Source organism: Macaca nemestrina, chromosome 15 (genome assembly GCF_043159975.1).
Source record: "Macaca nemestrina isolate mMacNem1 chromosome 15, mMacNem.hap1, whole genome shotgun sequence".
Lineage (NCBI taxonomy): Eukaryota > Metazoa > Chordata > Mammalia > Primates > Cercopithecidae > Macaca > Macaca nemestrina.
The window spans coordinates 54252101-54266721 of NC_092139.1; the positions used below are offsets into that span (position 1 = coordinate 54252101).

Below are 14621 nucleotides of genomic sequence, written 5' to 3' on the forward strand. Positions count from 1 at the left end.
TGGTCCTTCTGTAACACACGTGTTCTCTGTTTCGATTTGTGTTTACCACTTTTTTTTTTTTTTTTTTTTTTTTGGAGACGGAGTCCCACTCTGTCGCTCAGGCTGGAGTGCAGTGGCGCGATCTTGGCTCACTGCAAACTCCGCCTCCCGGGTTCATGTCATTTTCCTGCCTCAGCCTCCCAAGTAGCTGAGACTACATGTGCCCGCCACAATGCCTGGCTAATTTTATTTTATTTATCTATTTATTTGTATTTTTAGTAGAGACGGGGATTCACCATGTTAGCCAGGATGGTCTCAATCTCCTGACCTCATGATCCGCACGCCTCGGTCTCCCAAAGTGCTGGGATTACAGGTGTGAGCCACCGTGCCCGGCTGCTACTACTTTTTAAAAAAATAAAAATGTTAAAGTAGGACTAAAGTAGTTAATTATATAAAAAACAAGATATTAACCACTTATATTTAAAATCTGATTCTAACATGTATGGATTTTGTAAAACTAAAAATATGAAAGAAAATAAAATAATTTTATTATCTTTATTAAATATTTTTATTATGACTACAATGCCATCTTCTATTAATTTTTATACCCCTGCTTTCAAGATGAATTTGAGGACATTGCCATAAAATAAAATTAAATATTAGATCAATAAGTATAATCTGAGCCGAGTAAGAAAGTAGAGACTGATAATGTTATCAGGACTCAGACTCACATTCGGATATAGTGTCAGTTTCATGGATAACAGCAGATGTCTTGGTGTAATGAGATGCTCTATACTGGGGATCTTAAAATGGCTTCACTTTATTAACTAATTATGAAACAAGTGCAGAATGACTTCTTGCAGTTTATAAAATCAACTTAGCAAATATTACAAACGTATGCAGACCTGTTGAATTATCATCATAATTCACAACTGACAACACTTGCACAGAGCAAAATGGTAAACTTGTAAAATACAGTTGGGTGGTGAGTGGTGGCACCTGTGGACATGAAGGCAGGGTGTCCTTCTGATCAATTACCATTTTCTAAAAGGAACATGGAAACAAACAGCCTGGACTACCCTGGTTTGTGACCTAGGAAAGTTACTTGGCCTTTCTGTAGTCACATTTCTCATTAAAAATAAGAGTTGCATAAGAGCTTCTCCAAGGTTCCTTCAGCACTGAAATTTGATGTTTTATCAGATACATTTTGGTACACGATGTATTTTTAAAACACCTTAGCTAAGAAATCACTCCTTTTCTTAATGAACATTTGCTAACCAACCACTTCCTACTTCACTCTATCAGCACATTAAAGGGGATGGCATAACTTTAATGGCTCATATTACAAAGAGCAGGACCATAGTTTCCTGATATACCATCAGAACGTCAAGCATAAGGTCATATTTAGCATTGATAATAAATTAAAACATCACTTAGGGCAATAAGGTGATCATCATTATTTGGTAAATATTTAAAACTAAGTCAAATTCAATCATCACTTAAAGAAAATTTGGTGGCCCAGATTATCTACTGACAGATAAAAAAAACAAACACAAGAAGAAGAACTAGAAAAAGATAAAAAGGGTAATAAAAACTTTAAAATGTCCTGTCTTTTTTAAGTCTCCTTGTTCTAAATTTTTCAAAAAAAATCAAGTGGCCATTTTAGACAGTCCACATGATCAAATGAATACTAATTAGATAGCACGTCTTAATGACAGTATGGGACCACGATGATGCCCAATAGACATCAGACACCAGATAGCCTGGTAAGTCCGGACCCTTACTATTCTTGCCTCTTGCACCTCCCATAAGAATGTGGGAGGTCAACAGAAGATCACAAATCCCAATGGGACCACTCTGATTCTCATGACAACCCTGCAGGGTAGGAAGAAGTCCTTTCCTGATTGTGACAGATTAGGGAAGACACTCAGAAAGCTAAAGTCATGTGCTCATGGCCACATAGCCAGGGAGTAGCAGAGCTGAGATCAGAACCACAATCTGCCTAACACCAAAAAGCTCATCCTCTCTTCACTATTTTTTATGGTAGGTTTTTTTTTTTTTTTTTGAGACAGGGTCTTGCTCTTTTGACTAGGCTGCAGTACAGGGGTGCAATCATAGCTCGCTTATAGCCTCAACCTCCTAGGTTCAAGCAATCTTCCCACCTCAGCTCACAAGTAACTGAAACTTCAGGTGCATGCCACTATGGCCGGCTAATGTTTTTTTAATTTTTTGTAGAGACAGGGTCTCACTCTATTGCCCAGGCTGGTTTTGAATTCTTGGGCTCAAGCAATCCTCCTGCCTCAGCCTCCCAAAGTGCTGGGATTACAGGTGTAAGACACCATGCCCAGCCATATGGTTAGTTCTTAACTTAAGCATCCTTCTCGATCTACCTAAAAACTGCCAAAATAATAACAACATCAAAATCATTAATAGTCATGAACTCAAAACTAAGCTACAGGGAAGTCAGGTCAACTGAGCTTTGGGGAAGTCAGGCCAACTGAGGAGGGAAGTAATATCTGAGAAGGTTTTCTCCATTACATGGGGGGAGTTTTTTTTTTCCCCCAAAGACCAAAACCAACCAAACAAAAAAAAAACCCCCAAATCCCAGAATAGATACTTGTTTAATTCTGTGACAAGATCTCTAATTCCAACACACAAAACAGATGCAGAGCCAGGCAATTGGTGAGAATAAGGCCCAAGCACCTGCCAGCGTGAGACTGGCTTCAGCTCATGTCCACTTGGCAGCCCAGGTCCAGGACACGGAGCTCGAAAGGGTGCCAACAGTGAGACACTTCGCTGAGAGGGCAAAGTGTACAGTGTCCATATGTCCAGGCAGGCAGCAAAGCAGTGGTCAGTACCACCCTCCAGGCATCAGCAGAGCAAAGCTGGACATATGCAAAAGAATCACCTATGTAATTATCCAAAGTCAAGTCTACCCACTGTACTAATACCTTTATTTATGTAGAATGTCGCATTTTTCCAGAGCCCTTTCACACTCTTCTCTTTCAGTAATGCTTCATAAACTCTAAGGTCCTCATAAATATTAGCAATGTCAGAGTAGGCTGCCATGCTCAGAACCCTCTGGCACATCCTCTTCCCCAGGCAGCTCACCAGGTATCAGCCTGCTCTTGGTCTTCACCTGCTCACCACATGAGATGCAAGAAGCACAGGCATCAAAGACCGGCCCAGCCCCCCACCATATCCGGGACTTCACTTCTACAGTTATCCTCTGTCTCCCCAAGACCATCTTGTCCTCCCTCACTGGACCATCCCATTGGTGAGCAAACATACTTTAGTACCACCCACCTTAAACCTCGCCCACCATGTATGCCACTGACTTCAGCTAGCTCCCCTTTTCCTCTTCCTTTCCACATCAAACTCTGCAAAGCCTTAAGTACGCTTGCAACCTCCACTGCCCAGCTCTCATCTTCTCCTCCATCTACTCCAGGTGGGCCTCATCCCATAGAACATTCTCAACCAACTACATCTGTCAAAGCCCATGGTCAACTGGCTGCTCTACTCCTACCCAATTACTCATCCCCAGGCACCCAGGACACACATTCCTCTGGTTTTCCTCCTCGCTCACTGGTCACCCTTTCTCAGCATCTCTTCCATCACCTGTGGACACTGTCCTCTCTAGGTAAGCCCATTCTGTGGTTTTAAATACAATTTCCCAACACACTGATGGCTCTCAAATTTTTATCCCATTCCCATGCTTCCGTTCATTCTTTACCTCTCCAAATCTACCTAGCCTTCCACCAAGCCAATCAGAGCTTCCTAATTCCTACCACCCTTGAGCAAATCAAAAGAGGAAGGAGGTGGCAGAAAGGGAGAAAAGCCTAAAAGCCCAGCACTAATTGTAAAGAATAGATCATAACCTTCAGGACAAAGCTAAGAAGAAAAATTTCTAGAAATTTAAATTTAACATTATTGTTAAAATTCTCAATGATTAAAACTAGTTTGCTATAAAATCTGATTGACTTCTTGCATTTGCAGTGTTTTAATAAAAAAGACTTACCCTAAATAGTAACCCTGCCAAGCTCTGGGCAAACAAGTCCTTTATTTGTTTATCCTTTGGCTTCTGCATGACAGCTTCTGTTATCCTGAGTAGTATTTGCAACATCTGTTCCCTGGGCCACCCAAAATAAAAGCTCATATTAATAATCATGTCTCCAAAGTACTTTAACTTATAGGTACCAGAAATTCTCTTAAGAATTCAGCAACATTGATAATTACGTATTACTCGAAACTATTAAAGTCCAGATGCCAATTACATAACGAATATCACATTTTACCAAAATAAGCTCCCTTATGTTACAATGGTTTTAAAAATATGCCTCCCATGTCCACACAAACAGGCAGGATAAAACATAACATTCCAGCCTGATTTTCTCCCCTTGCAAAAAGGGAGGCAAGACTGTCTTCTCCAACTGTGCCAACACCTTAAAGGCACTCAGTGAAAACCTACTGGAACGTATGCAGCACTCTTTAATTTTGCTATCCGTTTTACTCGACCTGTAAGGTCTCCCTATCTTTGCAACAGGAAGTTAAGTTGACTTTCTGCCCTTTATTTTGGGGACACACACAGTCAGTATCTTGGTATGGTGGAATGCCACAGTACTCTCACAGGCAGGAGGGGTTTGCATTACAGGACACTTACAGGCACAGTGCTCATGCCTGGAAGATCCTGACTCTGCGCTACAGGGCACAACTGAGACAAATGCCATCACTGCAGCTCAGTTCCAATGTGCCAGCATTTGTTACAGTCTCTCACAGAAGGTTTTACGTAAAAGGACTTTGAAGACTATAAAACAGCATAGAGACAGCCTAACACTGCTAATTACAATAATAAGTTATTCAGAACAGCCAAAAGACATTTTTCTTCCTTACACCTAAGTTATATTGCTCATATCAGAGTATCTGCTCACTTTTTCTTCCCCTAGATTCCATGGGAACACAGAACACATTATGTAACAGAGGTGCATTTGTTCCTCGAGGGAAATCACTGGTTCCTTTCAGGTTTCACATGCTAACCATTCATCTAATCTTTAATACCTTCTCCTTGGCTTTACTGCTCTTTAGTAATAAAACTGAGAATAGGACAAAGTAATCAGATGAGATCTCTAAATCATAGTTCCTGTATACTTTTCTCATATCTCTGCATATCAGAATAGCATTTTCTCCTAACAATATGCTGAACCTCATAAAATTCCTCACAGTAAAATCACCTGTGGGGATTTCCTGCCCTCTTTGTAGCTGGCCCCATTTGATTTTGGTCCCCAGAGTCATCTGTTGGTATACATTCTCACTGCACTCCATGCCACTTGCCCATGTATTCCTATTCTCTGCCTATGGATTCTGGAAGCACAGAAGAGGAAGGACTATCTTCTGGGCACACACGCATGAAGTACAACGGTAACTTTGAAGAGAACTGGGAGAAGAAATGGCACAGTGCTGGGGGACAGCTTGTCGCTCACCACATTCAGGCTACCCAGGTCCCTGTCGCCAGGGAAGAGAAGGGCAGCACCTAGTATCACCACTGCCCATTCATGTTACATGATGCATAAGACAATGAAAAACAATCCCTTGCACACAACTAGTTACAGACCCATCATGAGAATGTGATGAGAACAACAGACATCATAAGTTTCAAGTAAAGCCTTGATCATGGCAACTGCTATCAAAAGCTACAAATGTGATCAAAGCAATGACTGACAAAAACACAGTCAATGTGATTGCTGAACGTATGAAAGCTTGGAAAGGCATGCAGAGTCTTCTAGAAGAAAGCAAGGGTGGAAAAACTATGGTTTGGAAAAATCTTTCCTAACAGTAGAAAGATGCACGACCTGCCAAAGCTGCCAGTTTTGACAACTGCTTGTTCCTTTCTATTTTGTGAAGCACTGACTTCTCCAAGGAGAACAGCTCAAAGAGTGTAATAAACTTCTGTTGGAGTACATGGAATCAGGCATGTGTGTCATCCTTGGGTCCAACACAGGAGTGAGGGTTTTCCTACATTCTTCATTATTTACCTGATCTCCATCTCCTCATACAGGTGACATTTCAACTCATTTACATACCAGTTATTCCCTATTTCAGGACCACTTCTTACAGTTCCCTGGCTACAGCCCCGGTCTCAGCCACCATCATCTATGGCACTGTACTGCATGTTCTCCAGCAGCCACAGGGGCCTTTCAGAAGCATAAATTGTATTATGTCACAATCTTGCAGACACACAGGGAGGTAGCTGGTGTCCTTCCTTTGGTCTGCAGGGCCCCAAGAAACCTGGCCCTGGCCTGCCCCCTGCCTCCTCCCCTCTCACTCCATCCACTCCACCACACTGGCCATCATCTTGTCCTTCCTTAAACAAGCCACTTTTTTTTTTTTTTTTGCCTTTTCTCCCATCAGGGCTTTTGCATCTGCTGCTCTTTCTACCAGGAATGCCCTTCCCTTAGACCTCCCGAAGGCTCCTCCTTCCCTTCACTCAGGGCTCTGCTCAGGAAGGCCTTCTCTGACAGCTGACGGAAATAACTCTCCCTCTATCCATGCCAAGCAACACACACCCAATTCAGGACTCTTTTCCCTTTCCAACCTTCACTGTTCTTCTCAGTACTTCAGACTCTCTGAAATTGCTTCTAGGTTTTTAATGTCTCTCGGTCCTATGAGGATGTAACCTCATGAGGGCAGGGACCTTGTCTACATAGTTCACCACTATATTCTCACAGTAGATGCTCGATAGTTATTTATTAGATGGAAGAAAAGGAGGTAAGGAGAGAGGGGAGAAGAAGGAGTGAGGAAGGAAAGGAGGGATGGGAGGCAAGGGATTATCTGGTACTTAAATACACAAGAAAATCTGTTAGAGAAACTGCTCACATTCCTTTCTATGCTCTATTGACCATTTTCCCGTTAACTATTTTCATCGATTTCTACAATTTCTCTTTTCTATACTTTCACCTAGGAATCTATGAATTAGTAAAAGTCAGAACAGAATTGCTTAATTTTATTTCCTAGAATTTTCATCAAAATAAAAATATTATCAAAAAAGATCCAAAAACTGCTGATACAGTAGTATACAAAACTCAGGAAGTTTTCAAAGGAGAAAAACATTTTAAATGATGTTGATAAAACTATGGTATTCAGGAACAGATATTTCAGTTGAAAGCATATACCAGCATTTCTCATTATTGTCAATATTACTGACGTGGAATTTAACTTTGTTTACATCATATTGTGCATCACTGTAATATTTCCAGTTTTAACAATTTCTTAACTTGGCAAATAGTGCTAAGTTTAGAAGTCTGGGAAAGATGACGTTGGAATCTACATCATAATATCATTTTGATGCCTGTGGTTTCTGTACTTGTGAACTTTCTGCACACCAGGATTCTTGAGTCCACCCTTCCCTCATCTTTGAAGCAAAAGAATTGGACTTGGTGGCCTGCAGTTCCTTTCCGATCAGACCTCGTGTCCACGCTTTCCTACCAACTGCAGACACTTTCCAAAGCCCCTTTCCTGCTGACTCAAGGGCCTCCAGAACGCAGACATGGGCAGAGGACCCCTCTGGTTTCAGGTAGGAAAGGTGCCACTGGTCTGCAGGGCCTCCAAGGACTGAGAACCAAGGCAGAAGATCACCTAGGGAGATGCTGGGGTGGGCAGCTTGATTGCACAAGGGCGGCAGTGGAATGAGAGGGAACATGCAAAGGACAGGCTTGAGGAGCATTTTAAAGGCAGAAGTGAGAGGCTGATGACACGAGGAGAAGAGGAAGAAATGGAAAGTGACTCTGAGGCTTTCTGGTCTGTTTCTGAGCATCACTGAAAATACCTCATCAGATGGAGTAAAGTGAGGACTTTTTTTTTTTTTTTGAGACAAAGTCTCACTCTGTCACCTAGGCTGGAGAGCAATGGCGCAATCTCACTGCAACCTCCGCCTTCCGGGTTCAAGTGATTCTCCTGTCTCAGCCTCTCGAGTAGCTAGGATCACAGGCACCTGCCACCACACCTGGCTAATTTTTTGTATTTTTAGGAGAGATGGGGTTTCGCCATGTTAGGCAGGCTGGTCTCGAACTCCCGACCTCAGGTGATCCACCCACCTCAGCCTCCCAAAGTGCTGGGATTACAGGCGTGAGCTACCGCACCCGGCTGATGACTTTCAAATAAGAGAAAAGCAGGAAAAAAAGAGAAGAGCAGGAAAAAAAAATCTAATGCATTGTTTACCTATAGGGACATTATAAATAAAAACATCAAACAAAAACAATGATGAAAAGGAAAAAAACGTTGTTGTAGTTTTAATAACAGGATCAGATTTTTGACTGCACTTTGTATTTAGTCTCTGATAATTTATCATTTAAAATAATTGTTTTTCCAAAATGAATTTAAAACATCAAGTTAGAAGCAATAAAAATCAGCTGACAGCATTTCAGGGCAATTAACAAACTCTCCTGAGCTTATGATGAATATTATAAGACACCAGTTGCTGCTTTTCCACAAAAGTATGTTTGATGAAAGTTTAAAAGGAAAAATCCACTATTAAGTAAAATACTTATTGTTCAAGGACATTTTTAAAAAATATAATGAAAATAATTGATCTATCAAAGTACTGGATAACTACCTTCTTCATAATTCACAGAAACTGTTACAAAAGACATTTTGTCGTTAACTTTGTAAAAACATTAAACAAATGCAAGCCTTAACATTGTAATGATGTTGAAAAACAGAAACATCTGTTTTACAATACTAATTAATTTGACAGAAACTCACCATGTCTTTTTATTCATTGTAAGCTCCATTATCATGCGCCTAAAAATAATCAAAACAGCTTTACAAGCATCAACTTGTTCTTTCAAGAGCACAGGAACTTCAGCACATGGTTCCAACAAAAAGACGTTTGCAGAGTTCGTCAAAAATACCTTAAAATCAACAATTTTACATTAGAAAATATAACTGAACATAAACATTTGAATAAATTTTGCTTAAAGATGATATTAATTTCACTCTACCAATGAAATCACTTTTCAGTTATTTCCAAAAGATTCTATTTCAATAACGCAAGTGGTACCAACATATAAATTCACAATAAGGCAAAAATTCATTAAGGCAAGTGGTACCAACACATATGCAAAATTTTTTTTAGTTCACCCTTTAGAATCACTTAAATACTGAGACACCTGAAAAGCCTTTCCCTAGGGGAAAATGAAAAAATCACTATTACATATTAATATTGCAACTACAGAAATTTTATGAGTCAGAAAAGCTTTTGAAGACTTCTTTTCGACAACCCCTCAACAAAAAAAGGAAAACAAGGGGAAAAAGTAAGATTGTTGCATACGAATGAGAAACTTTAGTGGGGAAATGGGAGGAGAAGAGGACAGATGGCCAGACAGTGGTCAGACAGAACTATGTGATTCTTATTGAGTCTCCCAGAGCATGAACTCCTTGCTGACAGGAGCAATGGACAGCACCACTCAACAGGCATAAGAACCTCAAGCAGCTGTGATGTGCCCAGAAACAGACGAAGCCATTGACATCACACGTCTTCCAGGAGCCTATTTTTTTAAATATGAAAGATATATTATGCAGTAGCATACAAAATCTAAGTGAATTCTTAAGGTTAAAAGCTGACATTTCAAAAACAATTCAGAAAATCAGCCAACTACTCTACCCTCTGCCTCAGACCTTTAGCATACAAGTTCACTGTTCTCTACCTTCTGGGGTATCTCAGAAAAATGTGAGAAGCGCTGATCCAGGATATCACATACTATTACTGCTTTGAGTCACTACAGCAAAATAATGGTGCGTTTCCATTTATACAGTTGACACCAGTGTCCCATCATCTGCAGATATTCTAAGTTGTCAATCTGGTATGAGGACGGACCTGCTCCATATACTTAGTACATTCCCTCTTACATCTCCTTTGTGTTCAACAACACAAACTCAAAGGATGAAGGAGCTTGTCTAGCTCATTTATAAATAAAATTCTTTAAAGTGTTATATCAAAATAAATGTACAATCTGACCAAATTAAAATTCACATCAAAAGTCAAGTGGGTGAACTAAAATATTCACAGCCTTTAAAGTTATCTTAGTAAGATTAAAAGGTATTATGTCCCAATTTTCTAAGAAAAATCACTAAATAAGCACTATAATATAGTTGATGATGATAACTTCAGTCATGAAGAATTTACTAGTCTTTGAGTAAGAAAAACAAAAACAAAGAGCTTTTTGATTACAGCAGTTTTAGTGGTTCTGTTTTTGAAAGAAGTATGCCACAGATGATATACTGCAACACAGATCCTTTTAATTCAATATATTTGGCTTCTTGAATGAGAATTAAAAACTTTTTGCACATTCCCATGTAAGGAGTCTTTATATACTTTTACTTTTTACAAAACATCAAAGGTACTGCATGAGTATTTCTTATTAATGTGCTGGCATCAGTTAAGGTAAAAATAAACTAAATTAGTATGTCCAGAGTGCACTTGTCAAAAGCAACTATAGAAAACTACTATCTCTTGAACATCTGAGACACAGTTGGAGAAAAAAAGAAAATAACTATCTTATCAAACCTCCATTTGGCCCTTTTTCTTAATAAACAAAGTAAAGGACCAAGGTATTAGATACAAGAACAAAACTAACTATTTAAATCCAAAGTAAATACTTTTTTTAACTGTAGCACTATATATAATAAAATAGAAATTGTTTTTTCTCAGTTCAGGCAAGGACAGTAAGTCCTCATTTAACGTCATTGATAGGTTGTTGGAAATGATGACTTTAAGCAAAATATAAAAGAAAATTATTTTCTCACGAACATTATGATGAAATGATGCATTATGATGAAATGATGTTGAATCAAACCATGTTACTCAAAGACCTGCTGTACTCACTTCGTTTAAAGTCACCATTTCCGAGAACCCATTGATGACATTAGTGAGGACTTACTGTAGATGTAACTCATCCTTTCAGAAAATAAAAAGCACTCTTTTGAACCCAGAAGATCACTGGCACCTGCAACCACCACAGACTGTTGCTGGAGATCCCCTTAGCTAAAAGACGGAGCTACTGAGGGACAAAGGGCAAGGACTCCTGCAAGTGTTTCTCTGATGGGGATGCAGGTCATATTTATGAGCTACACCAAAAGATGCACAAATGAAATTATCTCAACTTTTTTAAGTTAACTTCAAAATTATGTGTGGGTTTTCAATGCAAAGTGAGAAAATTCATCAGTATGGTACATTAAACTGCTAATTCACTTGAAAACAAAAAGGATACCACGAAAACGAATCCTATCAACAGATGACAGAAAACTAGAAACATGCATGTCATTCCCAGACTTTCCCCAGACTCCACACCTGGCCTCTACATGGGAGGCCTAAGTGATACATCTCCAAACGTGGATGAAGTGAAGGGTGGTGGGTGAGGGCGCAGTGAGCGGGGAATGAGAGGCACCCTGTATTTTCACTTACTCTTCAAGCTACATGAGACCTGAGAGGAAATCTCCCAATTCCCATTTTTGAGGTAAAATCCTGAGCTCTAGGGAGGTTAAGTAATGATCCAAAGTTGCTCTTTCAAATGTTCTCAAATGGTGTCAGTTCTACTTCACATATTCATTCAAAACAGTGTGGCAATTCCTCAAGGATCTAGAACTAGATGTACCATATGACCCAGCCATCCCATTACTGGGTATATACCCAAAGGATTATAAATTATGCTGCTATAAAGACACATGCACACGTATGTTTATTGCGGCACTATTCACAACAGCAAAGACTTGGAACCAACCCAAATGTCCATCAATGATAGACTGGATTAAGAAAATGTGACACATATACACCATGGAATACTATGCAGCCATAAAAAAGGATGAGTTCATGTCCTTTGTAGGCACATGGATGCAGCTGGAAACCATCATTCTCAGCAAACTACCGCAAGAACAGAAAACCAAACACTGCATGTTCTCACTCATAGGTGGGAACTGAACAGTGAGAACACTTGGACACAGGAAGGGGAACATCACACACTGGGGCCTGTTGTGGGGTGGGAAGAGAGGGGAGGGATAGCATTAGGAGATATACCTAATGTAAATGACGAGTTAATGGGTGCAGCACACCAACATGGCACATGTATACATATGTAACAAACCTGCACGTTGTGCACATGTACCCTAGAACATAAAGTATAATTAAAAAAAAAATCTAAAAACTACATCAGTCATTTTTCTTTGTAAACACAGCCAATTTTAAGAGGAATATTACTTAAAAGATTTTATGATCACCAAGCTTGTCTTGCAAATTAAGAGCCCAGATAACTATTCATGTGTGTTTGGAAGATAATTTAAAGATTTAAATCTCAGTCATTTCACATTCACTATATAATAATCTCAAAAAGACTGCAATCAGTTCTTATGTCTTCTTTGACTAGAAAAAAATTTTTGTAAATTGTGGGTAGGAATTAGAAAGAGAACTCAGAATAAGAATTTAATAACTAATTAAACTGCTGTTTATTGTTTACTAACAGATGGCTACAAATACCACCATATTTATATGACATTATCCCCAATAAATAAAAAGACAAAATGGCTCCAGCTGTAGGCGGTGGAAGGGTCTTCATGTTCTGGCCAGCCACATACCTGCAACAAAGCCTGGATGCCAGCTTTCACATTTGTATTTTCCTCCTCTGTCACACACCCTCTGCTCATTGCACTTGTGAAGGAGTACGTGCGACCCCAACTGGAAGATCGTTTATGACCAGAACTTTCAGACGAGGCCTTCAGAAGATAATGATCCATTAACAGAGTAGAAGATGCACATGTTTAACTTACATTTAACTATAAATATAATTATATTATATAAACTAAGTTATATTTAGTTGGCATAATTAATTCCTTAAACTCACCAGGATTCACATGAAAATAGGTTCTAGGAGGTAGAGTGCTCCCCACTCAATGGTCAACACCTAAAATAGTGCTCAGCACTTAGTATGCGCTGAAAGAATGAGTTCTGTTTGTCCAATGACTGAGTGAGCATGGAATATAGACCTTTAAAATGAGTGATAATTTGCTTTAAAATAAGTGATAAATGATATGTAGCATATTCATTTAGATCTCATGGTAGTTATTAAAATGATTTCACCAATATTGAAAAATTAAAATTATGGAATTAACACAGATTATTTTAAAGTGATATGCCTCTAGTGAGAAACTTTACACATTTTAAATTAATTTCATAATAGTATGCCAGAAATATAAGTATCACTTAAGTTTCTTTCGTTTCAGGAAGATATTCCACTCTGTCATTTTGGATTTATCCAACCTATAGCTTTATCTAACATGGGCAGCGGTCCCTCCAGGAGGCCAGCACTCAGCGAGGCTTAAAGCAGAGGGACGTTGCTGTTTGGTTACTCCTTTCACAGGGGTAACACCCAGCTGCTCCTGGTACAGGCCACTGCACAAGAAAAGTCTGCCCAAACATTCTCAATTTAGTTTCTCCAAATGATATTTATTTAAACAAGTCAAGGAGAAGGCAGTGATTTTTTTAGTCTCACAAAGAGACATGTAAAATATGATGGTTTATTAAACAACTCTCCTGCGATAGAGACTAACAAAGATGCAACACGCAGATGGCCCTGGCTAGAGTTGTAGGAGATGACTGCCAATCTAGAATGGGAGTACAGAAGCTACTCTCTAAGGCAGACCCTCACAGAACCTGGCAACTCCGAAGTATCAGATGGGATAAAAGGAAGCCTTTGTCCCATTGACAAGACTCTTGACTGAGCAAGTATACTTTACTGAAATATATTTACCCTCAACTCAAAAGACAAGTGAAAAAAATTACCTCCTTGCTATCAGTCTCAGAAAATCCTAATTTTTCAGCATCTTCTTGGGCAACATCTTTTCTATCTGGCTCCTCCATGAACACAGGTTTTTCCTGGAGAATCCACTTTCTGTACACTTGAACTACTTTTCTTGTTACAGCTATCTCACAGGAAGGCAACAAAAATGCCTGAAAGGAAAAGAGAAAACTCCCTTTAACTACAAACAAACTCAGATCAGTATAGGGCAGCATCACGGACATTTCCAATGACCATCACTTATTTCACTTTCCTTTGGAACACATAGCTTATAAATATACTACAAAGGGCCACAAATCTTTGTGCACACCAAACTTACCAGCAGAAACAAAGACATTCTCGTAAGAGAGCCCTAAAAAGTGGCAGTTAAAAATAACTTTTATAGGCTGGGCGTGGTAGCTCACACCTGTAATCCTAACACTTTGGGAGGCCAAGGCAGGTGGATCATGACGTCAGGAGTTCGAGACCAACCTGGCCAACATGGCGAAACCCCATCTCTACTAAAAATACAAAAAGTAGCTGGGGGTGGTGGCATGCACCTGTAATCCCAGCTACTCAGGAGGCTGAGGCAAGAGAATCACTTGAAACCAGGAGGTGGAGGTTGCAGTGAGTCGAGGTCGTACCACTGCACTCCAGCGCTCCAGCGTGGGCAACAGAGTGAGACTCAGTCTCAATAAAAAAAAAAAAAAAAAAAAAAGAAAAGAAAAAAGAAAAAAATAACTTTTATATTCTGAATAATTTGTCTACAAAAATAACCAAATCACCAAATCATACCTACAGAAATCTTTCAATTGGCTACAAAAC

The 14621-nt window shown here is 39.5% G+C and overlaps 1 protein-coding gene across 6 annotated transcripts in view; it reads right to left on the reverse strand.

The window, feature by feature from the left end:
* The window catches only part of LOC105486802 (Ral GTPase activating protein catalytic subunit alpha 2), a 318021-nt gene that overhangs the window by 217299 nt on the left and 86101 nt on the right, over window positions 1-14621 (reverse strand). For all 6 annotated transcript variants that reach the window (XM_011749858.3, XM_011749855.2, XM_011749856.3 and 3 more), the window contains exons 11-14: window positions 13802-13969; window positions 12598-12735; window positions 8734-8882; window positions 3998-4109 (exon numbers count right to left, since the gene is read on the reverse strand). In XM_011749858.3, the coding sequence (XP_011748160.2) occupies window positions 3998-4109; window positions 8734-8882; window positions 12598-12735; window positions 13802-13969 (567 nt within the window). The remainder of the gene's footprint in view (window positions 1-3997; window positions 4110-8733; window positions 8883-12597; window positions 12736-13801; window positions 13970-14621) is intronic.